The 27,177-nt window shown below is 38.5% G+C and overlaps 4 protein-coding genes and 1 long non-coding RNA gene across 10 annotated transcripts in view; 2 read left to right on the plus strand and 3 right to left on the minus strand.

The window, feature by feature from the left end:
* LOC137970872 (uncharacterized) overlaps nucleotides 1-7,135 on the minus strand; it is a 34,465-nt gene extending 27,330 nt beyond the window's left edge. For 2 of the 4 annotated variants that reach the window (XM_068817499.1, XM_068817498.1), the window contains exon 1: nucleotides 5,299-5,555. The gene's annotated coding sequence lies outside the window, so the exon portion shown is untranslated. Of the gene's footprint in view, nucleotides 1-5,298; nucleotides 5,556-7,098 lie in introns of those variants that run through there. The other 2 variants (XM_068817503.1, XM_068817496.1) reach the window with 2 other exon arrangements.
* Nucleotides 1,310-13,433, plus strand: LOC137970874 (neuropeptide Y receptor type 6-like). Of its 3 annotated transcripts, XM_068817505.1 has the most exons (3): nucleotides 1,310-1,442; nucleotides 1,659-1,820; nucleotides 11,658-13,433. In XM_068817505.1, exon 3 carries the CDS (start codon nucleotides 11,943-11,945, stop codon nucleotides 13,053-13,055), a length of 1,113 nt encoding a protein of 370 aa, XP_068673606.1. In that variant the 5' UTR covers nucleotides 1,310-1,442; nucleotides 1,659-1,820; nucleotides 11,658-11,942; the 3' UTR covers nucleotides 13,056-13,433. The 3 variants fall into 3 exon arrangements, with proteins under 3 accessions (XP_068673606.1, XP_068673605.1, XP_068673607.1); XM_068817504.1 differs by lacking the exon at nucleotides 1,310-1,442 and having other exon boundaries at nucleotides 1,525-1,820; XM_068817506.1 differs by lacking the exons at nucleotides 1,310-1,442; nucleotides 1,659-1,820 and adding an exon at nucleotides 5,584-5,723 and having other exon boundaries at nucleotides 11,662-13,433.
* On the minus strand, nucleotides 12,790-21,420 carry LOC137970877 (uncharacterized). The gene is made up of 3 exons (XR_011116881.1): nucleotides 21,007-21,420; nucleotides 18,254-19,148; nucleotides 12,790-12,907 (listed from the first exon to the last, which is right to left on the minus strand). It is a non-coding gene; the product is annotated as an uncharacterized lncRNA (long non-coding RNA).
* Nucleotides 21,421-21,644: 224 nt separating this feature from the next.
* LOC137969547 (neuronal PAS domain-containing protein 2-like) lies at nucleotides 21,645-24,217 on the plus strand. Its single transcript, XM_068815849.1, has one exon. It carries the CDS (start codon nucleotides 22,021-22,023, stop codon nucleotides 23,785-23,787), a length of 1,767 nt encoding a protein of 588 aa, XP_068671950.1. The 5' UTR covers nucleotides 21,645-22,020; the 3' UTR covers nucleotides 23,788-24,217.
* Nucleotides 24,218-26,795: 2,578 nt separating this feature from the next.
* LOC137969549 (circadian locomoter output cycles protein kaput-like) overlaps nucleotides 26,796-27,177 on the minus strand; it is a 2,194-nt gene continuing 1,812 nt past the window's right edge. The window contains exon 1 of the mRNA XM_068815850.1: nucleotides 26,796-27,177. This exon is cut by the window's right edge and continues 1,812 nt beyond it. The gene's annotated coding sequence lies outside the window, so the exon portion shown is untranslated.

Genomic DNA, 27,177 nt, shown 5'->3' on the forward strand with positions numbered 1-27,177 from the left:
GCAGTAGCACGACTTGGTTTCAAATGGCGTGCTATTGTTGCGCCGAACTCAATTCATAAATTAATTTAATGTCTTTTGCATTATTTGCATACTATTACGCTGGATGGATGGTTTGTTTTGTCTTTTGTAGGTTCGACGCTTGAAACCGCTACCGTGCCATCGTCGTGCCACTGCCAAACCAATTTAATTTGAGTTCAGAACGGCAGTAGCACGACGTTTGGAACAGGCCTTACGGGTTCATCTTCGATCGACTGTTTAAAGGACCTTTGTATCAAAACCTCGGCTCAACAATTTGTTTTTTACATCAAATAATAATTTATGTCCCTTTTAACCCCATTTGGGACTAAAAGAGGTACTGTACATGTGTATACGACAATTGGATTTTTTTTCTCTGCCACAAAGGTCATGAGAATATTATTGACCGTCCAACGAACGTGCATTGCGGAAAAGTGACGTTTTCATATCCGCACGGTGGGGTTTAATAAATCTTCATTTTCCAATCACTCCATAAAGTTTGTTCTCTCCAGTTACATTTTAAGACCCGAGCTAAGGCTTGTTTTGGTAATTTACCAAAGAGTATGTTCTCCAGCGTCTGTTTTTTCATCTTCAAAAGTATACGAGATGTGTTTGTTTATTCATTTGACCTAAAAAAAAATTTGTTTTTAATAATCCCTCCTTCCTACCCGTAAGCTTAATTTTAGCTAATAAGCGACTTGTCTTTTCTTTTCTTCTTCTAATAATAAGAGAAACAATTTCAGTTTTATCTAGTCCGTATTGTTAATGTTTATTTTGTCAAGATTGCTCTCTTTCGGGCCCTTTTTATGTGAACATTGAACACACTGCCAAAAACAAACAGACTTTGAAAAAGATACATTAGGGGTATACCAGAAAAAAAGCTTGAAAATGCTAGATTATTTTCATTCTCTTTGGCGGATCACTTTCAAGAGTTAGCGACAGATGTTATCGATTAAGAAAAATCAGGTTTCTATTTCCTAGGACCCCGTAAACAAAACAGCGCGAGTCTTGCACGGCCAATAGAGACCCCTTTTAACTTTAATTGAATAGACTTTCATATTTCCCTCAATCATAGTGTGACCTATGACGCACTATTCGCTCTGCTTTCTGGAAACTCTGAGAGAAGCAATCATTGAAAACACCAGGACACAATTAAATGTTTGTTTACCGGCAGTGAAATAGATTCCTGTATTTATCCCATTAAATAAAGTAACCGGAATATTACTTGAACGTTAATTAGGGTTTATTCAATAACCTCAGCTCGCAGGGTTCTTTTAAGGTCTTTTTTGAATGAAGAAAATGCCCTTCACACGCAGCCGTTGATAATTCCGAATCGAGAGGCGAAAAGTACTATGTATGAGAAAAATAGAACTTGCTAAGAAGTAATCAAAAACGAACAACAATAAAGCATCACATTAAGATAAAGGGTAGGTTTATTTTGACGTATTTTTTTGTTATTATTCCTTTTTATGGGTCGGGCCGTCAATACAAACTCAACCACAGAAATGTCATCAATCCATTAGCATGGCGGGATAACATGAAATTGATCCAAAGCGCTATTTGGTCTTCATGTTTCTTTTTTCCTGCTTAAAAGTCTATGCTGGCACGAAACAAAATTAGTTAAATATTCATGTTCTTGGCAGTGAAGCAAGACTACAACTTATAAGCACTTGTTGACCGACGATCGTCCTCTTTAAACACTCAGCACCCGCCACTTCCTTGGTTGACGCGGAGAAAAGATACCGTGAAATACTGAATTTCTCCCCTCAAATGAGGGTGAGAACCGGATCAGAAGATCTTTAAGAGTGAGTATTTCTAATAGCACACTGCATTGTACTACTATACAAGCTACAGTTTGTCCCAAAAAATCGTATAATCGGTAGCTGAATTCCCACTTATGATATATTTAACTTGTTGAGCATTGCTGTGGGTAGAAAACGTGAACCCGGTCCGCGACCACAAAGACCACTCCACACAGAATCTCTGCATCATTTGCTCGGTTTTTAAAAATGGTGGACTGAAATAGTCACTTTTTTATTCAAATTTTACATTACGTTTTTTTTCTTACTGTAATCGTCGCTATGTTTATGTGCTACGCTACTTCATCAAATTGTAGCCATAACTGTCATGACATTTGGTAACATTGTAAATTCTGTCTGCAAACGCAAAATACGATAACGCCATAAATAAAGTACTCCGTTTCGCCCAGCGCATTGCCTTCATTAAAATAATCGCCTTTTGAACCCGGGACATCGGGTTTTCAAGATGCCAAAATTGAACAACATACAGTATCTGTTGCATACGACCACTCACAAGAACTTTTATTTATGAGTATTATTCTTTAAAAAAGGTTGACTGTTGAACATGCTCCTTCAACAAAACGTCGGAAAAAAAATGAAACTCCATACCGCCCCGGGAAAGGTTTAATGACAATTAGATGTCATCAAGAACTTTGTGAGAGCGACAAATTTGCATAGCACCTTGTCGAAGACAGCATGTTTCTTTAGCGATTAAGAAGATTGCAAATCAGGTTTTCCCAAATGATGAACTTCAATCAAATGGCATCTCTTTTTCATTTCACAAGCTCCTTGCGCTGTTTAAGTGAAAGAAGGAATTTTTAACATCGACACGAATTAATTGAGAAAGCTTAATTAAAGGGGAACTGGAGAAATCGCAATTAAAATTTAAGGGAAGCGAGAAGGGTGTCATTAAAGACTGATTTATCATTGCCTTCACCTGAAACTCCATGCAAACGGCAAAAGCAGGTTGCCGCTTGTAAAAAATGCATAAGAATCCTCTTATTCTAAATTATGCCTCTATTTAATGAAGTTGTTCTATATCTCCAGCTAACGAGAGGGAAAGAACCTGATTTGTTCGCTGCGAAACACAAATGTCAGCGTGACTGTTCCCGTTCGCCGTATCTATCTCTAATATCTTTTTATACCACTGTGTACATGTATTACGAACTCTTTTTTGAGGTTATCAAGTTATGTCTCGCTAGTCGTCAAATCTTTTTGTTGAAAGCACTGTATGGGGGATTCGCGGAAAATTTTTTGAATTTTCATTAATTATTGACGAACGTTTTTCAAGTTGAAGAATTAGACATGCACCTGCTCAAAAACGTTAAGATTTGCCGAGAAATGGCCTATTCTCATTAAAATACAAGCTCCGAACTGCCAACATCACTGTCTGGCTGTCTGTGCAGCTAGTAATCAACCACAATGAATTACGAGTTTCATCCAAGTATTACTGACTTCAGCAAATTTCTGTATATCTGCACGGGAAAGGAAAAAATACAGTGTATATAAATAGAGTACGTAGACCAAGTAGCTCAAATATGGCTTGGAAAATGTCATTATTTTTGCTAATCTTACTTGGTAAATGAAACGATATTGGCACAATGAAGCTACTCGTGAATACACTGAATCCAGCTCTATGAGAAGCTCGTGACCTTGAAGCGTTTCAACTCTGGTTCAGAGCTGGGATTTTTTAAGTTTTAAAATTTCCTTATTTGGTTGTAACATAGCTCGCGCATTTTCCCGCGCGTGCGGCTTCGATCTTCTTTTTGTCCATATTTGGGCATAAAATTGGTGTTCTAAAATCCCCAGCTTTGTTCCAAGGAAAAGAGTTGCAAGTTACACGCTTTAAGGACGTTCGCGCCAATTGTTACTGCGCATCCTTACAGCGCAGAAGGGGAGGGGTGAATTTATTTCCAGTAAATTGATTAATCGTTTCTGTTTTCTTCGAGTTACGTTTCGATAGTTATAATCATTTACATATTGAAATTGAAGCAAACAAGAAACATCAATAGACCAATTTCGATATATTAAAATTCAGTCCAAAACAAAAGGCATCATCTCGAGGCTCTGGGGAATAAACTCATACAAATCCTTATATTTATTCCCCAGAGCCTCGAGATGATGTCTTTTGTTTTAGACTGAATTTTAATATATCGAAAGTGGCCTATTGAAGCAATAAATTGTCGCTTATATCTGGAACAAAGAGGAAGCTGCATCAAGACCCATCAATATCGAGTGGAATTATCTCAAGACATTGGGTATTATTGTTCATATGTATATTATCCTAATAATCACCGTTTTGAAGGAAATAAAAGGCGAGTTCATGATTACTTGGGTCCAAGTAGGCCATCATTGCGACAGAAACTCAAGTCGACTTGAGACTACTCATGCGTGACGTCTTATCGCCTTATCGTGAGTATGCATTCGAAGAGGATAAAACTTCCGCTGTTTTTTGCCTCGTTGGGGCAAATTCGCGCCAATATTTATCTGAATGACGTATGGGTTGTGACGTAAGACCCCACATTGACTATTCCATTTCAATCTTGACTTGTCCATTTCACTTTTGTATTTCTCGCGGTTCCGGCGCAAACCATTTGCTGCAACACTAAACCATTTCGCTTTATTTCATTTCACTAAAGGTGACTTTTCCGTTTGTGTTTTAAATACATCTTTTCAAATTCTGATAAACCGTTCTACAAAGGACAATTAAACCATTCTGGTTTATTCTTAACCATTAACTAGGCTTGTATTTTTGGCGGTGACGGCTGCCCATAACAACATTCTTGTTTTGTCGTTTCACCAAACGACAGAGACGAAATATGTGAGGAAATGTCTTGCAACACCTTGGCAAATGTTGATCATTTGAATTTTGAACTTATTTCCAGTAAATGGATTAATCGTTTCTTTTCTTCAAGTTACGTTTGGATAATTTTATTCTCCACATATTGAAATTCAAGCAAACAAGAAACACCAATTGATGCAATAAATTGTCGCTCATTTCTGGAAAAAAAGAGGAAGCGCCATCAATATCAAGTGTAAGGTAATATATCAAGATTAACGATAAAAGAGCTCTGGGCGGTCGTTCGTGAATAATCTCTCCCCAAGCATGGAAACTTGGACGGCCCCGCCTACAATAGGGTATACCTGAGCGTACAGAAAAATAGGGATTTCTGTAAACACGAAGCGGATGAGGAGTACTTGAAAGGGCAAGCTTGCAAATCAACTGTGATTACCCACGAAACACACTTGAACCATTTCGATAAATTTCATGACTGGGTTTTTTTGCCGGTGAGGTCGTAGAACCTAACATTTCCTTTTAGTTCACTACTGGAGGCGTGCTCACCCACCAGGTTCTCCGTGATATTTTAAAGTTTTCGCTGGTTCTGGAGATAATGAGAAAATCGCTTGTTTTAATTTTGCGCCATGACAATGTTTGCAAATTGATAAGCGAGCGAGCATCACATCGAATATAAAAAATTCAAACCTTTACGTTTTGTCTTGCAATTGTTTCTTTGTCTATTATCAAGAATGTCTCAACTCCAACAATTTTCAATCAACTGCATCCCCAGCGACCCTCGTCAGAGAATTTCAAAAGCACGGCCGGTTGTGCAGCGGATAGAATTAGTCCCACTTGATTACTACTGTACGTCTTCTTGTATGTGTGTGTGCATTGCACATGCAGTCACTTTTATTCCAAACTGAAAACATTCCTACGTGAGATGTGCGCAAAGGAAGCCGGTTGTGAATGGCACTTAACGATGTTTTGACACGGAGCGTTTTTCACACAATATGCCATTACATTAATTATACTTTTTTGACGATTTCAATTAAGCAGGTGATTTTATTAAGATACCATAAAAGGGCGAAGAATTACTAAGGAAGCCTAGAATTCAAGACACCTGAAGGCAAGTACTTTTAAATCTCGCATATTTTTACTTGTGATTAACGCAAAAAAACGCTATGTTGTTGCTAGTTTTACTTTCCTTTGGTTATCATCGTTTTATTATTTGCTAGTACTTCTCCAGCAATGTGCGAAATTTGGTGGGGATAGCATCGCTAATTTTAGCTCGACCCCATCAACAATAAATATCACATGCACGTCTACAGATTTCTCCAGTCTTGCAAAGCGATGTTCAAGTAGGAATCTTATCCTAGTAACTCAAACACTGAATTCTTAATCAACGCGTATTTTAAAAACAATATTCTTGGTTCCTAAAACACGTTGTCCAGCCGATCGAACTAAGGAACATCAGCACTAAAATTTGATCACAACATTTTAAGGGTTGTTTTTGCGCAAGAATCTGGAGAATCGATGGGTGTCAGTGTGTGATGATGCAAGATGAAAGAACGTTCATTCACTTTACTCTAGTTTATTTACTTCGGTCAGAAGTTGGGGTTTTTTTAGTTTAAAAATTTCGTTCTTTGGATGTAAGATAGCTCGTGCATTTTCCCGCGAGTCATTGCAGCTGCGATCTTATTTCTGTCCATATTTGGGCATAAAAACGGTGTATTAAAATCCCCAGCTTTGTTCCAAGGAAAAGAGTTGCAAGTTACCTGCTTCAAGGTCAAAAAGGCCAAAATTATAATAAACCAATGGAATTAGCGCGCCAGCTCTTAAGTCAGTGCCGGGAGCAGTCCTAATCATGCTAATGTATTCGTGGGCGAAGCCAATCAATAATTTACGGGTTTTTGAAATAATATCTTGTTTTACTGAATTAACTATCCACCGTCTCTTTACGCATGGTAGGAGATAAGTCAATTTTAAATTGAAAAAGGGGGTCATTTTATAAGCCACGCCTAAGCTTAGAAATAACAAAACGTTACTTTTCAGGCAAAGATTCCTTCAAAATAGCAATATTATTCCTTGAATGCCAGCAAATACTTTCTAACGATTGATCAGAAAACAATATTATTCCCGCAAAGTTGCATGCTTAGAGGGTTAAATTCCACGTTTACGTCCTTCATGCAGTTTAATCTTTTGTCACAAGAATTGTATTTAAAAACGAAAATCTAAACTCAAACCCTAGCTGACGAAAACTTTGCCGAAGAGATTAATCAACCAAAAACCTAAACGAAGTGACAAAATTAACTGTTTGGATGCTAATACCAATAATACCATTATCGACATTGATTTACCCCAGCAACACTTCTTGAGGAGAAGAAAAGTGAGTTTATAGAACACTTTACTAACTACTTACTGAACCGGGGTATCTTGTGTGCCCTATTAAACTGATGGTAACAATAAACAGATCAAAGTTAAGAAGAAAAAAGGTTACAAACTTACCTAGTACAACGATTACGATTAGGAAAAGCCATTTTGTTTCTTTACAGCTGCTCGTAGCTTAACAATGTTGTTAATTGCCGCTAAGTTAACCAATGAAAACGCGCGCTACAGGAAACTTAAAAGCTCGATTTGTGTGGTATATACTAACAGTGTTAAATTTCCGTTCATAATTTATGTTGTTTATAGGAAAACTACGGGATTTATGCTTATTAAATTTCCAGAATAATAACTTTCTAACGCAATGGGGATAAAGGAGCAAAAATAGTCGTGTAAAAATATTTATCCGCAAAAGCGAAAATTTGGTGGGGCTAACTTCACTGTGTTATTCTTTAGAAACCAGTGCAAAAGAATGCCGAAAACTCAGTGGACAAGCCTAAAGTTTTTACTTCGATTCTTAAGTCCAAAAATTGCGAAATATAAATCTTGCAATATACAAGCGGAGCGAGTCCTTATTAGTTTTAAACATTAAGGAGAGTTTTAAAATGAACTAGGAACTTTGCCAACAAACATTTACCGAATACCAGTAGCCAATGAAAGTCGCGATGAACCCTCTCTGTTTTGAAAAACGCTAGTTTCATGGACATCCTGCTACACTTAAGTCCATAAACAACAGAGGTTAGTGACAAGATCAAGCATAGTACTAAGATGAGAAAAAAGTAAACTCTACATTGGGCTTAGACATCGCTCAAGTGTCTTCAAAATGATCAAGGCTCGTGGAGGTTGGTTTTAAGAAGATTCTACACAGTTTTATTTTTAAAACAGCTTGTACCATACTTTTATCCTATATTCTATGCAACCATACACTATCACTATCACTATCACTATCACTATGCTATGCCCGCGGCTATAGACATCATTTTTTAGAATAATATGGCCCCTATGGTGTTACGGACCAAAACCGGCTTAACATCAACGCATCGTTACAGTTAGGATTTTATGTTGGGTCTCTAATATGAGGAATGTCAACGCAGATAAAGCTTTCCAAATGGCAAAGATTATGCTTAGATGTAATGAGAGAGAACTGATATTTCATTCATCGGCGCGTTCTAATATTTGTTCAAGTGCACTGATCAGATTCTCATACTGTACGTTTGATTGCAAGTTGCACGCCACAAGTGTCATCGCCCTAACCATCATAAAAATATTTCATTTGTCTCTAAATTTACATACCAACGAAAATAAAAAAATTTCGAATTGCTGCTTCGGAATAGGGCGACGCGCTCCGTGACCAAAAGCATGCGGGCCGGGATCATGCAAAATTAGCGACATAACAGAGTTTAAAAATATATATTCGAAGGAAATTTAATCCGATAGTTAATGAGGCTTCGATAAATTTAAGATTATCTTACTTAATACAGAGATTAAAACAGGATTTACGGCAGGTTAATAGCACATGTCAGGCTGAAAGTTGGGTTTCACCACAAAGCTCGTTGTCATCCGGCTTATAAAATACTAACGCACTTGTGCGAGGTCATAGATTGGACCCTGGGCCTTATTTCAGGCTTCTTTAAATTAATATGTATGTTTAAAATTTGGTGAGGATCGTTCCTTCATTTCAGATATGTTCAGCTATAATCCGGATTTCACCTCTTTTTTCATTAATATCATCCTTGTTCCCGTTGTGAATCGAAGACCGTAAACAAGACAATAATAAAAATGAAATTTCGTATTGATAGTTTAAAATTGGTGATATTTTCTTGGAAATCAGTCCCACAATGTTTTTGTTGTCAAACAAAATGATTTGAATTGTCTCGCTTTGGTATCAGGCGCGTAGCGTCCTATACGCATATACGCACGTGCGTACTTGAAGTGACCAGAAAATGTTGACATTTTTAGCAATTGTTTCTATTCTTAACATTTTACTTGTACGCAACCAAGATTTCGTGATGAAAGCACCTCTTTGATTAAATTCTAAAAGCTAAAACAAAAGCTATAGCATGCACTAACAATGCAGTGTTGTTTGGCCAGCGTGCAACAAAAAGGCAAGGTTGCAAAGGAGCGACGTTCCAAGAACGTTCGTGACAAAGGAGCGACGTTCCGAGAACGTTCTTGACGATTCCAGTCACGCTAGCACAACCAAAACAATGTTTTGTTTGCGCCAAGTTTGCTCAAAATAAGGGCAAGACGCTTTGTTCTTTGCTTGTATTCACACAACTACTTCGACAAGAAATAAAGAACGCAGTTTTTTCCCTCAGTTTACTTAGGTTTCTAGATCATATGTACTTGTGCGTACTTGAAAAAATGACCACGCTACGCGCCTGCAGATGCTTAAATTAAGAACCACAAGTTAGTTTTAATTCATTCTATCCAAATTAGACATTAAAATGACTCTATAAACATATAAGTCGAATACTGGTTTTAGAGTAAATCTATATTAGGTTTCGCTGCGGGGATAAAAGTTAATTTTGATAGCAACTAAAACACCACAAGAGTACATACGAGTAACATACGAGTACATACGAGTACATACTAGTAACATGTAACATATCTTTGAAAGCTGACAATCGATTTCAAACTGACTTGATTGTTATCTTTAAGTTGCTTGTGTTTTGCTGCCGATTGTGACTAAAACACCACACGAATACATACGAGTAACATACGAGTACACTCGAGTACATACGAGTAACATACGAGTAGCGTACGAGTACATACGAGTAACGAGTAACAAACGAGTATTAAGCCTAAGCGTTCGTTTCAGTGATTAGGCCTAAACTCTCTTTTAACATTTTAGCTTTCATTTTACGGTTCGGTTGACTACACTTTTCACGAGATATGTTACATGTTACTCGTATGTTACTCGTATGTACTCGTGTGTACTCGTATGTTACTCGTATGTATTCGTGTGGTGTTTTAGTCACGATCTTTTACTGCCCGCCATTGTCGCAAACAAATATCCAGTCGTAAATCACTGATATTTGACGTTTGAAGCAAGCGGTATATGCATTTCATTAAATGATAAACTTCATTAAAAAATTGTTCATAATGTTCACAAGACAAATGATTTGTTTACCCTCCGGATCTCGTCCGATTTAAGTACAAAAAGTGCATACATGTATAGACAAATTTAGTGTGCTACTGTAGAAACGTTGATTCAATTGAATTTACAAAAGCAACGGTCTAACAATTTTCAGCTCATTGTTTCTTCTACATGTTTTACTGTAAAATGCAGTAACGTCGTTTGCTCAATTGTAAGGTTCACGTTATGACTTCACAGTTCAACAGTACTCTTCGCCAAGCCAGAAAACAGATTAGATTCAAATTGATAAGAACCCTCTCGCAGAGGTTTATTGGCAATTAGCCTGATCACCCAACTAGTGGACTAATGCAAATCCTGCATTTTGATTGGCTACGCTACTAGAGGACTATTAGTAATAGTCCCTCGAGTAGCGAAAAGCGTGACGCTTTCTTTCGTTTTATTCCCAAGTAACTATTTCTTCAACTTGCATTTGCTAACTTTGTCATTGCCTTTGTCAATTGTTAATTATAAATGTTCAGATAATGGTTGGGGCCAACAACGTTAACTGAATTGAGATTGCGCACGCTTTATCACCTTTGTTGATAGTTTCTTTGTCATGTCGCATAACGGCCGACAAGGGCAAAGTAAAATGGTTATGAGGAGGTCTCCATTCAAGCACTTCATTATCACTGATAAATATTTAACAATTATTCCATGAGCGCGCGTTGGATATGAGATGATAGATAGCTAACGAGGCGCGTAGATATACTGCGATATACGTAGTTTTGTGTCGCGGAGAAAAATTGTAGTTATTCCATTGTGCATTGCCATCAATGTGTTGAATAAGAAAACAATTATCCTGCTCAGTCTTGCGGAATATCGCCTGATTTTAGCCAACTCGGCCTACAGCCTCGTCGGCTAAGTATCAGGCGATATTCTGCGCGATTTCGCAGGATAATTGTTAAATATACCAGCTGTACCTAATATGGTCAAGGAATAAAGCTGCAAACGTTTTTGCAGCTCTGAGAAAAAATGGCCAACAAAATATGTTTTGGATCGGAATTGACCGAGGCAGAAATCGATGCTTCTGTGGAAGAGTTGTTGATCCTGGAGTTTTTAATAAGACAATTATTCTACTCGGGCTTGCTGGATATAAAATGATTACAACCAACTCGGCGCATTATCTATCACTTCATATCCAGCGCGCCCTCGTAGAATAATTCTTAAATAGATAACAGTTGTGCAATCAGTGACCAAAATACGGAAATGACAATTTTATCTATGGTTTCTTAGACTATAAAGTTTGTTATAGCACAATCAAAATCATGTAAATGCATCTCTGCAACTTAATGAGGTAGAAAGGGTGGTAAGAAAAAGATTTAAAGCTTTCGTTTTGAAGTTGAGGTACCAAATATGATCTATGATGAACGCAACCAACGTACTGTCACAGATGCCAACACAGTTTTGATTGAACTGTCTCGTTTCGGGAGGAACAAAACTGTATATTATATTAATTATGAAATCCTCTGTACATGTAGTTTTAGTAATCTTTTGTAAATGTGATTTATTTAAAGAGAAATGATAAACATTATTTCTTTTATAGACAGTTAACTCGATGACCTCCTGGGACCGGAATGGCTAACGTGTGGGAAAACTAGTTTACATTCTTACTGCCCATCTTTGCAAGGAAGACTGAATAGATAGGATTTTGCTCTGAGAAGCAAAGAGAAAACGACGACGATAACGCAAGGTCCCTTCCCACTGTCATACAATGCTAAGCTGACATGTATTGATTTGGATAAGGATAACGTTGAAAGAATCCTTCTTTGGACAGCTCAGCTGGACAGAAAGAAAGAGACCTGTTGATTACACTACAAATTTTAAAACCATGCTAAACAGCACAAATTCCGAAATAGAAGACCCGGTAAAATCAGCATTCTACGCGGTTACGTTTGTCCTTGGTCTTCTGGGCAATTTACTGGTGATTATTATAGTTGCTGCCAGGCAAAAGCGTCGAACTGCAAATGATATATTTATTCTGAACTTGGCCATCAGCGACTTGATGTACTTGTTTGTCTGCCTTCCTACAAATATTTACATGATGTTTGCGGATATTCAATACGACTTTTTCTGCCGTTTGATATGGCCTTTAATGACCGTGACGGTAAACATCAGCATATTCACGCTGACCTCCATGGCTGTGTTTCGTTGCCACGTTATTCTAAATCCTCTAAAGCCAGAAATGCGACATCGATACGTTTTCGTGTGGATACTTGGCATATGGCTCCTGGGACTAATTCTGGTAATTCCACTTATGTTGGTAACAAAACCCAAGCTTGCAGAGCCTCAGGGTTGCACTGAAGTATGGCCCTCTATCCGGTATCGTAGGGCATACACAGCCAGTCTGTTCGTACTGCAATACCTCCTTCCGCTGACTATTATCGCTGTCGCATACGTTCGTATTGGCCTCGACCTTGTGCGACAAGCTGACCGCCAGGTCTCAGATATCATGGCCAGTCGGGAAAGAAGAAAAGAGAACATACAAGTTATTAAAACATTGGCGACAATTGTGGTATTATTCGCCATTTGTATGCTGCCAGCCCAGCTCGCTTGGCTGCTCTATGACTTCGCTTTGGAAGATCACAAAAAGATGGTGAATTTTCTTTTTTCGTTTTCTCCTTCCCTCCTCTACTTCCACAGTTGTCTAAACCCAATAGCATATGGCACACTGACTAAGCACTTCCGACACGGCTACATCCGGTTCTTTTTGTTCATTTTCTTCTGTCATTTTGTCAGCATCTTCAAAAGGCAGGGAGGACCTGAACACTTGAATTTTGGCAGTTGGTGCAAGGCCTGGAGAGACAGAAACAGGAAAATGAAAGCGCCAAGTGACAGAGAACCTTGGCTTCAAAATAGCAATACCAAAAATATAGCAATGAATGACGAAATAATTGAAGGATCACAAATAATTAGGCGCCTGGAGAAAGAAACAGTTGTTTGATTTGATAGATTCACTTATTTTTACTTTGGCTCGAATTCCTTTGTTTGTTTGGTTTTTTTTTTTTTTTTCACGGGGAGAATATATCCCGTAACCCCGTTGTTAACTATCTGAAAGCTGGGTGCGGCTTTGATTGTTTAAAGGGCCGGAGGAGCGGGGCTAGTTAACAGGAGCTATGTATTAGTATGCAATGGGGTTATATGACTTATTCCCCTTGCATACTGACACACGAATTATTGCAAATGTGTTACTTAGTAATGTTAAAAACAAAAGAACAGTTTGTGAAATTAAACGTTCCAGTTTGAATTCCAGTTCCTCTTTTTGGCTTCTTTTACAATTCTTTTCGTTGGAGGCTCATCGTCGCTTTCCCCTGGCAACACTAACAAATCATTTCTTGTTCCTTGCGAGATATCGGACACTATTTCCTCATATTGCATGTTGTTTACAAGTGATAAGTGTAAAGGGACTTCACACTATTATGCCCGCTGCGTTCCATAAGTAGCTTCTTAATAGGCACTAGACCTTCTTCTTGTTTTTAAGTATAGTTGCGTTTTCAAATCCAGAAACTGAACCGACTCATCTTAACTGAACAGTAATGTGTAGTTTGAATAAAAACCTGAATCGAGATTCCAGTTGGCTGCGGTAAGGATTTTGGCGTGAATAAACTTTTCATTCGAGTGCGAACGCTTGCAACATATTTTTTGCTTCTTTCGTTTTTCTTTTTCATCGGCCGAGTCCGCAGGCTTCGTAAGCGCGGGCATTTAAGGTTTTGCGATCTCGTCTCCTGAGCCACTCGCTTTCACTTAAGTAACAAGATCAAATGCATAGATACTTTCTCAAGGTTCCAAAAACGCAGTTGATATCGAGTGTTGTGATTGTGAGCCATAGGATTTTGTGAGTTGAAACCGTGAGTCGTATTAAAACTAGACAAGCACTAGGAACGCATGCAGACATTTCGTGTCATTTTCGAAACACTTTAGATCAAGGAATTATGTCAAACACTTAACAGGGATGGGGGCATGGACCTGCCTTCCACCTGTAAACGGTACGCAAGAATAGTCACGTGGTTCAAGGTCACGTGACCGATAGTTAGAACAGGATAACGTTGACATAAATATGCTAAAGTACTGTTATTACTGGTTTTCACTCCCGTGATCAACAGCCATGTTTTTCAACGAAAACGAAAGGAAGCATTTGCATAATAATAGAGTTAAATTCCCGGAGGATTTGGTCGGGGCACCAACATGGCCGCCTTTTCTTTGTTTGGGGGCACCAACATGGCGGTCGTGACGTCATGTGAAAACCGAGAATTGCTTTGAGCTTTGAGTCGGTAATTGTTTGGGTCACCTTATACTTTCAGTGAAGGAAAATAATCTTTTCGATAAGGAATATCTTTTCACTTTGCGATAATTGAAAAATATCATTTTACTATCTGCTGATTTCCCTGAAATTGGCTGACCTGTGTAGGGTACCTGGGCCCAAATAGCTTTTATTGGTCAGTGTGATATTTTACTCGAAAATAGTGATGGTAATTAAAACTTTCAGGAGCTCCTGAGACTATCGCTCGCACTGGTGGCTCAGGTGGTGCCACGTGAGAGGCCGTAAGTTCGACTCTGGCCGGACCAACAATGAGAAGGAAGTGCTGCCTGGATCACATCCGCAAATGGTTCGACTTCCAGGTCTTCTCGGATATTATTAAGGACTATAAACCATAGGTCCGTCTCTCAACCCTTGCCAAAAAAACTCTGTTGGACGTTAAAGATCCCATACACTGATCGAAAAAAGCAGGGCACGACTTTCCCGACGAAGGTGTAGATATTGACATTAGAAAATAGATTATATCTGTAGTAACGCATGCATCGTGTGAGACACGTAATGGCCCCACCATGCTTCAGGAGCATGAGTGATTTTATGGAACGAAACCCTAGGGCGCGTTCACTTGGATCATTGTGCACCAAAGGAACCGATGAATCATTTTCCAGAGTGGATTTATCGGTTCCTTTAATGAACCGCGATCCAAGTGATCTTGGATCAGTGATCCTCTTTCGGATCATCCCAAAAGAACGCACCCTTAGAGAACCTTTCGAGTCTGTTGCGTTGTGTAGTATTCTCAGTCCTTCAATAAAGGCATTGCGTTGGCGACGAGGATTCCTTCCGAACCCCAATTGCCATTCAGATAGCCGACGTCCAGCTGATAGCCGCCTTTGAACCATATGGCGATCAAAACTCCGTTGCCCAACGATGGGAGAAGTGGATCCGAAGTTTCGGGCTGTTTTCTTGTGCCACCAGATGCAAAGACACCAAGCAGAAAACGTCATCTTTTACTCCACACGGCCGGCACCGAAGTGCAAGACACCTTCTTTACACTCACCGAGACCGGGAAGATTACAAAACCGGTAGTCGGTAGAGCAGCGGCGATCTAACCAGGAGGTCGTTGGTTCATTTCCCATTTTTCTCTTTCCTTGTGTGGGTTAGTCCTGTTCCGGGACTACCTCTTACCCCGCCCTAAAAATGGGCCTGGAACCCAGGCGGGAAAAGAGAGAGTCCTGTATTACTTGCAGGCGCATGCTCGGAATGAGCAAATCATATTGCATCAGATGCCAGGCTGGATATGTAAATAAAGGGAACCTTGAAACTCCGACCAAAAAATCGTATATGAGTGCAGTGTCAGGAAAGAGAACATCTAAATTATGCCTCGTCGTGACCAAACGAGGAGAAAAAATCCCGATCGCAGTGATGTTGGAAAATTTTTGCCGAGTAAATGTAACGACTGAGAAAAGATCGCAATAAATCGATGCAAAGGCTGAACTAGTAAATATAGCATAGGACTTCACTAAGCGACAAAACAGCTCGGAGTCAGAACTTCATATTATCTGCAGTACCTTACCTCTAGCAATGAATTTCAGAAGGAAAGTGCTTTTAAGTAGCAACAATAAAATCAAGGTGACACACGCTTTTAAGTAGCATTTTTCATCCTTATTTAATAATTAATATTCACGAACAAATTTTGACCAGAAAAAAAGTAGTGACAATTAACGTCCGAATAATCGATGTTTGACTGTGCATATATATATATATATATAGATATATATATAGGTTGAATGAGAACAAACGTTTCGCCCTTCGGGCTTCCTCAGTGTTCACAATAAGCTAAAAACTAAAAAATACTTGGCAGGAACTGAGTCGGTTTCAAGATCTTATATATGTGAAGAAGTGACAATGACGAAATAAACAGATTGCTTAATTACACGAAATTTACAAACAAGCGCTAATGAGTAGGTGACAAAATAGGCCAGCTTATAGACAGAAAAACCACTTACACAATAGTAGATGAAGTGAACAATATAGAGTTAATTATGGGAGCTAACTATCACAGTAAAAATTTTTTCGATAACAATGAATTCAAAGTCAGACATCTGGTGTTCAACCCTATTGAAATGCACGGCTAATTCGCACGTAGTCTTGTTAGCCGAATTAGCCGTGCATTTCAATAGGGTTGAATACCAGATGTCTGACTTTGAATTCATTGTTATCGAAAAAATTGTTAATGAATGTGAAGATCACATTGATAGGCGTTTACTCACAAGGGAAGCTTTTTGGTGCTCCCAGTTGTGTACTCTTCATCCCCACGGCCTTAACAAACGATCAGAGTTCAACTCTAAGAATAGAATTAGGTTTAGCCAATAAGTTTTAATTTTTAGCCATGCATTTTTAGCCATTTTTTAGCCATTTTCATTTATTATCTTCCCCAAAACATTTTTTCCATTCAATTCTTCATAACTTTAGATATAATACTTTTTAATTTTTTACTGTGATAGTTAGCTCCCATAATTAACTCTATATTGTTCACTTCATCTACTATTGTGTAAGTGGTTTTTCTGTCTATAAGCTGGCCTATTTTGTCACCTACTCATTAGCGCTTGTTTGTAAATTTCGTGTAATTAAGCAATCTGTTTATTTCGTCATTGTCACTTCTTCACATATATAAGATCTTGAAACCGACTCAGTTCCTGCCAAGTATTTTTTAGTTTTTAGCTTATTGTAAACACTGAGGAAGCCCGAAGGGCGAAACGTTTGTTCTTTACATTAAACATGGACCTGTGAGTAGTTTGCTTTTGACTCCATTTTTCATTCAACCTATTTATTACCACGCGAAGTCAAGGCATCGTGTATCCTTCTTTGGATCCTGCTCGCAAGTGGCATTCTTCGTTGGCGACGCAGCATTTTACATTCTACCTGCTATATATATATATATATATATATATATATATATATATATTTATTTATTTATTTATTTATTTATTTATTTATTTATTTAATAGGAACATTATTGCTTCATCATTGCGCTATCAACGCAAACTGGTATGTAAAGAAACAAATAGTCCAGGTTGTGATTCAATTTCGTTTAACTCTTTATCGAACTTTATCAGGAATATATAAATAATGCTCAGTTTTTCTGTAATGCAATCGTCTCATGTTTTAGTTTTTCCGATATAAAAATCATTGCAATCTCAACAGGCAGTTCTACATAAGACCTTAGCTATTTGGCCGCGGCCTTAAGTTTGTCCTTGTAAGGAAAAATTAATAGTCTGAGTAAATTACTCTACTCTAATTCCAGGCCCATTTTTCAGGGCGGGGTACGAGGGGCCCGGAACAGGACTATGTGTGGGTCCAATTCCATTAGTAGGACTAACGCTCACATGATTTACATGGGTAGAAAACAGCACTTCACATTACCCTACAATAGTTAATTCTGTTGAAATATATATAAAGTATTACACGAGCAACCTTTGCAAAAAAACCTAACCCTTCTTTGTAAATCGGTAAAAACGCAATTATACTTGAGGAGGTACAAGCTGTGACCGCAGAAGACAAAGTACTACAAGCACCACCGGAAGGTGGCATGAAATAGGTCATTTCCGAGCTCATGTCTGCCTCCTCTTCAAAACGAGTCTAAGTGCGAAGTTTTTGTGATGGTAATTAGTTCTACTTTACATATGAATGAAAACTAATTTTCATAACAAAACCTTCGCACTTAGACTCGCTTTGAAGAGGAGGCAGACATGAACTCGGAAATGGCCTATTCACAATCATGAGGTTGATCAGAACGTACTGCGGGAATTTCAGAACATCCGAGAAGAGCGTATTGTAAATAGTCTAGGAAACGTGCTGCTTAGGAACATTTGAATTATAGTGCCTACCTCACTACAAGGTAGAGCAGTCCTGCTGGCTCGTGAAGGTCATCAAGGCGTAAGCAAGACCAAAGCATTGATTAGGAGCAAAGTCTGGTTTCCGGGCATCGACACAACCATTGAAGACGCTGTGTACCGCGTCAAGCTAACACCAACAGACAACGTGCGGAACCCCTAAATATGTCGGTCCCGCCCCGTGGTCGCTCAGCAATGATTTTAACGGCCCGCTTCCGTCCGGTCAGTATCTCATGGTCATTAACGACAAGTACTCTCGCTTTCCCATCCATGAGGTTGTACGCTCCACCGCGGCAGAACAGATTATCCAAGTTGTGGACAGAGCATTGTGCACCTATGGATATCCCGAGGTAGCCAAAACGGACAATGGTCCACCATTTAACATGGAAAGGTTTTCTCAAGACCTGTGGCGTTAAACATTGCAAGATAGTACCCCTCTGGCCCAAGGCCAATGGAACTGAGGTTGAAAATGTCGACAAACCCCTGATAAAGGCAACCAAGTCCGCTAAGATCCATGGGAAAAGCTTGATCTACACCGTGCATCAGTTCCTGTCAACATACCGCTATACGCCTCATACCACCACTGGTTTTACTGCACACCGTCTCTTGTTTGGTAGCTATCCGCGGATGAAGATGCCGGAAGTTGGATCTTCCACTCATCCTGATGATAGTACCGTGCGTAAAACGCAACGCAGACAAACGGCAGCACGCTAAAGCAAACCCCATTGACAAAGGAGACACTGTTCTCATGAAACAACCCCGTTAACTGAAGCTGTCGACAGCCGACTCCCCTCGTGGTCACAGAACGGAAGAAGATAACACGAAATGTTTCCATGTTCCATAGCATTCCGCAAACGCTGATTCGAGATGTCGACACTCCTGACATCGACTAAAAGAGAAGAGAAGAGAAGAGAAGACTGAGAAGAGAAGAGAAGAGAAGAGAAGATCGCATCGCATCCGCCGCAGCTCGGTACTTCCAGACACAAGCAAAAGACCCGTCCGCCGAGATTAATCGAGGAAATATGAATTGTTTTCATTATTGTTACCAGGTACTTAGAGAGCTGTTGTGAGAACACTCAAGCTCGAATATTTGTCACGAACAGTTAAGAATCGTTTGAGAAGATTTCAAACTTTGAAGTTTATTTATGATCAGTTTTATCGTTTTTTAGTCGGGCAGTAGTACCTAAGAAACGGGATGTAGTAACGCGTGCATTGTGTGCTCCATGTAATGACCCCATCATGCGTCAGGGGCATCAGTAGTTTTACGGAACTTTTCAGTCTATTGTGTTGTATAGTATTTTCAGTCCTTCAATAATGACATTGCAATATCTATAGCTACCCTCTATTTTAGAAGTTTTTTACAAGTAATGCAGGGCTTTCTCTAACCTTAAGAGTTCTATAGCTGAATTGTTTTATAATTTCTAATATCACTGCTCCATAAATGTACTAAAAGGCTTCTAAAACGTTTAAAATGTCTAAAGTTCTAGACTAAAACTTTAGAAAGCTATCTAGAAGCGTTCTAAAAGTTCTAGAATGAATTCCTTGAAAAAAGGCTTTTTGGCAAGATTTTGAAGAGTATTGGTTTTTTTTACCACAATTGCTTGTAGTCTCGCAATGTGATTGGCTAATTTGCCGTTGGCGATAAGAGTCAAGACAAAGCTGCTCTCGTCTATTTGTCACGCAATGTAATAGCCAATCAGGAACGCTTATTTTGGGAAATATACCAATCATATTGCGAGAAAGTTATATGTTAAGACTACCAATGTAAGGGTCGATTCCATAACTGCGAACACTTTGAACAACTTTATTACAAAATTTATTCACACTTACTTACAGAGATAACTAACGCCAGTTCATGTATTCGACAAGAACTACATACATTATGCATATATGCAACACGAAATATAACATAACAATGACATGTACATCATATCAGTCAGAAACGCCAATTTTCGGAAATAAACCAATCATGTTGCGAGAAAGTTATAGACAACCCTTAATCTTTCTTTGTGACATGATTTTGGTCCGCTCTGAAATAAACACTTTCTTTGGCGTTGAATATTGAAGAAAAAAACAAATCGAAAGTGGTTCAGCGTTGTCTGTCACAGTGGTCAAAATTTGTCGTGGACTCACGAGGCGCACAACATTTTTACCACTGTGATGTCCATAAGAGTACCGACAACGCTAAACCACATAATCCGAAATGAGCGAATCAAGTTTGCCCTAGAAGACATCTTATTGGGCATCCTAGCAAATCCATGCTCCCTACTGAACTACCTCTTATTGCCGGATTGGAAAACCGTAGAGGATGCCAAATATGCCCTAATATATCTGGTTTTAAAGCAAGAATTAGTAAGAAACTGAGACTTTTATTACAATGAAGTGTGACAACAAAGAATTATTATTAGCGAAATGGGCCAACTGGTCTTTTGTTTAGTTATTAGTTTAATGTACAAGCTGTAAAAGTTAATAATAAAAATAATAATAATAAATAATAATAATAATAATAATAATAATAATAATAATAATAATAAAAGTTCTAAAGTTTTAAAGTTCGAACTGCGAATGTAGTTGACAGACGGGTATAAAAGGGAAATGTCTAAATTTCGAACTTTAGACCTTCCAGACATTTTAGAACCCTTAGTCAGCCATATTCTCAGTTCGAACTTTAGAACGTCTAAAATATCTGAAGTTCTCGAATAGTTTGCTATCTATAACGATTTTAGAATTCTATATAATCTTCTCACCTTTATAGTTGCCGGTGTTGTCTCAGGATTGAGGGCCATAAGGGGCCATGAGTTCATTAGCCTATGGCAATTACGTGCTATCCTCATAAAATATAGACTTCACTTCACTTCAACGTCATCAAAATATACAATGATCTTTGTAATTTAAAAATTTTGTATAAAATTACAGGACCCCGCATTTACATGAAATGATACATCACTTGAGGCAGATGCTTTTTTTTTCATATATCGGTCCATATAGTTCTCGACCGAACTACTAGTTAACGTCTTCTTTCACTCTCTCGTGGTTCAAAGACAAGATTCCCCGACCTGATGATGAAAGATCAAAGTCTCAAGTGACCTCAGATGTAAGTTTCTCAGATGACAGATAAGCGTTCCGTTGGTGTCTAGCAGAAAGCAGTGTTTGACTTCAAGCTATTGTCACTTTGACGGGTTTGGTTGGTAATGGTGGGCGTGCAATTTTTTTTGGGAAAAAATCAGTCGAACTGTACCTTACTGATGTTTGTAACGCCCCCAATAACCCCTCTCCTAATATAAGTTATACATCTACGGACTGCCACGCACCGGCAACGTGATATCATACTCACGTGTTTACTATCCTGCAGTTTATTCGAAACTCTCTTCCTAAATTTCACACGTGTGTTGCATGATTACACGGGAATTCATATCTGAACGGGTGACTTTTGGCTCCCATCTAGCTCCTTTTACTTTTTAAGAAAGTATGTATATATGTACCTTTTCTAAAAGATTTTTTTTGCAGCCTGGGAGCATGTTGGAATCGCGCAACAGTTCGTTCACGCACGCCACGAATAAAGCCTTTTTTTTTTCGTATTTGATACACATGTAACGTAACTGAACCTTGCTAGGCTAAACATCACCGTTTTTAAGTTATGATTAAAGTTCTATCCTAAAAAAATTCCTGGTTCACGGGTGCACGGTAAGTGTCGCGTGCTGACGTTATGTAACGTGCCGGCTGCTCTACAGTTTCGTGCTTTTGGAGCATGTTATAGTGCAATGGCGAACAGCGAAGCGACCGGATCTTTAAACGAAGATGATACCAAGAAAGCGTGTTTGCTCAGAAACAGAAACGAAAAGAAAAGAAGAGACAGGTTCAACAACTTAGTTAACGAACTTTCAGCTTCCTTGCCACTTGCAGGGAAGAGACTTAGCAAAAACAACGTTTTAAAATTTGCTATAGAGCACTTCCGGCAAAACCAACTCGACGCCAACTCTGAAAATGTCCGCGGAGAAAAGGTGTACGGAAAATGGCAGCCGGATTTCCTTACAAACGAGGAATTTCGTCAAACTATGCTGGATGGGTTGGAAGGAATTGTTCTGGCTGTCGAGGAATATGGCAAAGTTATTTATGTTTCGAGTAATGTGTTCTCTTGTCTTGGCTATGACGAAGGTGATATTCTAAAAACTAATATATTAGACTACGTGCATATGGATGACCAAAGAACGATGTATTCACTTTTGGGAACTATTTACGATAACTGGCTCGCTTCAAATCCTGTGGGAGTTCACCGATTTTCTCTGCGTGTTCGGCGTGGTCCGCTGAATCGCGGGCCTGGCGAGTATGTGACTCTTCGTTGTGTAAGTAAAATTATCAGAGCAGACAATATGCTTGCCTCTAGCCAACAGAAAGAACCTTGCGTGGTCTTGCTTGGAAGAGTCGTATTTTTTCCAACAGTTAACAGCACCGTGTTAATTTCTGACATCAAGAGAGCTTCAAAATTCACCACGAGACTCAATAAGGAATGGAGATTTGAGTGTGTGGAAAGAAGTGCCACTTTAACTCTGGGGTATTACCCTATCGAGTTACTAGGGACATGCCTTTATGAATACTGCCATGCGGATGACTTGGGAAATCTATCAGAGTATCACAGCATGTTACTTTACTCTGGTGTTATCACTACATGTTGTTATCGCTTGCTGACAAAGGGGCAGGGTTGGATTTGGGTGCGCAGCCGTTGCCATGTGTCGTACAGTCAGCTGGATTCTAAACCTGAGTCTATTATCTGCATCACATGGCCCATAAAAAGCACAGAGTTCACTGCAAATCAACAGGAGACAATCGAGAGGGATCGCAAACTTTTTTCTCAAATTCTTGAAAAGCACGGAGGAAGACAGATCCCTTCGAATTTCTTTCATGGTGTACAGGAAAATGAAAGTAATTCCCCAGCATTATTTTCATCACCATGTATGACATCGTCATCGTTGCCTCTATGTTCATCTGGATCACACTTGACGCCTGTGCAGGACTCTTCTTTGGTGTCAATTACCGATAATTCCAATGGCTCACAATCAGCATCAGGGTACAGCTCTGTTATGATTCCATACACAGACTCTGCCTTAGCTGGAATGGGAGCTTGCATGGACACTGCAGCAGTTGTAGCACAATCTGATGACTTACCCCTTTCAAGTGACCCTTTGGCCAGTTCTGTGGGGGATTTAGATGAAAATTCGTTGTTACTGGGAGAACAAATTGAGATGCCAGAGTCCCTCTCCTTTTCACAATGGGCTCTTCACTTGCACCTTAGAGAACAGTACAAAAGCCTCACAGAGACAATTAGACAACAGTCAGAACAGGTCACTGTCATTCGCAAGCAGCTCTCAATTCAAAAAGAACTGGCTGAGCTAAGTGAGGAGCTTGAAGTACAACAAAGGCTGAAAAAACAAAATCTGAGAAACACTTTTGATGAAACAAGAGCCAGTATTCAGCAAAAGATGAGAGAGTTGCAAGAAATTCATGCACAACATATTGTTGGACCTACTTAGCTGAGTTACAATGTTTTGCCTTTGTCTTTTTTTTCCATTTTCAACTTTTTGACTCCAAGGAGTAAGACTTCCTAAGTTTTAGTCTAAAGCCAGACAATTTTACAATGGTGAGCAGTTCAAAAGTCAATGGTTTACAGGAGAATAGCACAAACTACACGTAAACGGATGATCACCCAACAATCCCCCAAATTACAGTAGTTATTATGTAATATTGTTACATACCTAGACTTTCACTCAACAAAACGGGCACTGTGATTTGGGACTTAATGTCTGGTCTCTCCAGAAACTAGTTAGTTTTGTTTTCCCTCAAGCCCCTCTCGACTTCGTCTCAGGAAAACAAAACTAACTGTTTCCCTCAGGACCATACATTAATTAAGTGTATATTATTTCACTGGAATAATTAAAATAAAGCAAATGCAAGTTGGTTTTACATCTTATATCACGTAAATAAATGTCCATGATGGTTTGCATGAGGTCTAAGAGTTTTTAGTCATTATTTTGTTGAGGCAACATCAAAAAAACAACACTGAATTTTTAACATGTGAATTTTATTGAGCATTCTTCCTCTCCTAACTGTGAGACAAACTTTATTCCCTGTTGAAATAAATTTGTGGCATATTAAATTCTTGTAGATACTTATCATCAAAGCCAGGCATTTTTCACATTTGTTACAGTTCTCCTCTAATCCAAAAGATTTTTGGCATCCCAAGACAAACATAATATTTTGTGCAACTAAAAACCAACAGTAAGGACAGTAATTTCCTCATCATCAACATCACCATCATGATCAAACTGTCACCTATACATGTACTAATAATAATCTTTTGATTATAAATATCAAAATGTCTACCGGTAGTTATCTTGCACAAGGCCAGACAGTAGATGACACAATTATTCCCTCAAAATTTTTAACACAAGTGTACTGCTTACTTCCTTAATTAAAATAGAAATTCAGCAAAAACTGGATGTTGTCTTAATCTTAAGGAATTGAAGCTTACTTCATTAGGTTGCTTAAGCTGGAACTGAACAGTTGCAACGTAACAGTATTTTTGTTGCTTGTTTGTCCACACAGTTTAAACTCTTACTAAATTCAAACAAACCTGAGTAATGCAACAACAAATTAACCCTATGATGGCACAAGTAATGCCGAAATATGCCCTTCAAAAGTTGTCTTGTGCGTCTCAAATTTGCTTCGTTCATTTTAATTTTACCATCACAAAATATTGGTGATGTAAAAAAAAAGGGAAAGCATTAAATATTAATGAGTAGTAAGTGATTTTAAAATGGGAGGTTCTTACTCGCTACATTTTAATGTATTACATCCTACGATTGAAAATGAAGGGCAGACACATTTTTTCAACTGAATAACAGCAAACAAGCATGTACAAGAACAGCAGCTTGAAAAACCTTAATCTTCTTTAAATTATATCCTTATCTCTTCTGAGTTGAGATGAGCAATAGTTTTTCTTGTTCTTAAAGGGAAATAATGGAGATAATGTTTGCCATCAATTTGTTCGGAATTCTTTCAAAGAAAATGTCTGTCTTGGAAATAAATGAATTTCAGAGAGGCATAGTTTCAGTTTCCAATCTCCCGGGTGCTGTTATCTTGAATAATAATTATTATTATTGTTATTGTTAGCCTATTGTGTTGTACACAAATCCTTTTTGTATAATAACAGTAGGGCAGCCATAATAAGTTTTTTTTTTTTTCTGATGAACATATTTTTCAAAAAAATCTGATTGCTAACATAATTTCCTCTGGTTTAAAGGGGCTGTGTCATGGCAGTGCGGTTCATTTTGTGTCGTTTTACCATTTACTCACCCCTTTTCACTATACAACTCAATGTGCTGAACACATTTTTGAAAAAAATCTGATTGCTAACATAATTTCCTCTGGTTTAAAGGGGCTGTGTCATGGCAGTGCAGTTCATTTTGTGTCGTTTTACCATTTGCTCACCCCTTTCCACTATACAACTCAATGTTAACTCAGAAATTACTTCTAAACAACACAAACCAAAGCTTTTTGACAAAAAAAATTGTCTGTTGAACATACACAATTAAAGTTACAAACAACAGAGATCAACTTTGAAAAACTGTAAGGCTGAACAGTTTTTAAAAACCCCAAACACAATCCATTTTAATCTTCTTCACTTCTTCCCATCCCTGCCTCCTTTTGTATTTGCTGGTTTATTCAAACATTCCATCAATGTCCTAAGTAGTTTTTTTTTTTAAGTTTTGCTTGATTTGGTTGCCAGTTTCAAGTGGCTGAATTTGGCTAAATTTCATGACACAGCTCCTTCCACCTTTAAGTTATTCATTTTTATTTTTTATTTTATTATTTTAACAACTTTGCCAGTCAAGCTGGCAGAGCGCCACAACAGCTTGCGCCAATTACTGTGGCCCCTTTTTTTACCTTCCCAACCATGATACACAACAGAAGACAGACCACAACACCGGGAACTATGTGCCTTACTCTTAGCGACAAGTGTGTGGGTTCTTTTACATCCCACAGGATTATTAACATTGAAGGGTTGTGATACGGGACCTCCGGCTTAACGTTCTTATCCGAGAAGACTTGAAAGTCTAACCATTTGCAGATGTAGTTACAAAGGCAGCACTTTCTCCTCAGTTATTTAAAGACCCTGAGTGTTGATCCGGCCGGAGTTGAACTCACGACCTCCCGCGTGACAGTCCGGTGCTCAACCAACTGAGCCTTTTGGAGAAAGGGAAGTTAGAGGTTCCTTTTAAACGCGTAAACCTAGAGGGGAATTTTTAACCATTACATTGAATCCCTTATCCCTATGAAGACTACAGCTGGAAGCTCCTCTTCAATAAATACAACTATTCATTAACCCACTGGAAAATATTATTAACTTAATTAATGTTAATGTTGAGAAAAACTTTCCAAAATTTAGCTGGTTGATTCTCATTAAGAGACAATGGAAATGCCTGTACAAAAATCTGCTGGGTCTGAAATTAAGCAACTAACTGCAAGCAACATCAATCGGTCTTGTTCCAAATTTTATTATCTACAAGAAGACTTGCACCTGTTTTGCTGCCACTCTCTCATTCTGTTTAAATAGGAATCTCTTATATAAGACCCCTGATATAAGGCTTGACCAAAATTTTAAGAACATGGTAAGACCATATGAGAGTCAGTCAAGTACATCTCCAGTTTCTTTTACATTGGTTTGCATGTATTTACATGTAATTCATCCCTGAGTTTGAGACATTTTTCATCCAGGGATAAATACAATGATAATAATGATTTCAGTGAACCTGAATATTATTATTCTTCTTTATTGAAATCATTAGCATCTGAAGAATATTTTTCAGGGCCAAATGGCATAAGATGTGAACTCTCAAAGTTTTATTTTTCTTATAAAAAAG

The sequence above is a fragment of the Montipora foliosa genome, chromosome 9 (genome assembly GCF_036669935.1).
Source record: "Montipora foliosa isolate CH-2021 chromosome 9, ASM3666993v2, whole genome shotgun sequence".
Lineage (NCBI taxonomy): Eukaryota > Metazoa > Cnidaria > Anthozoa > Scleractinia > Acroporidae > Montipora > Montipora foliosa.

Excerpts from the sequence above, each read along its gene's own strand:
- LOC137970874 (XM_068817505.1), top strand. The coding sequence starts at position 11,943 with ATGCTAAACAGCACAAATTCCGAAATAGAAGACCCGGTAAAATCAGCA.
- LOC137969547 (XM_068815849.1), top strand. The coding sequence starts at position 22,021 with ATGGCGAACAGCGAAGCGACCGGATCTTTAAACGAAGATGATACCAAG.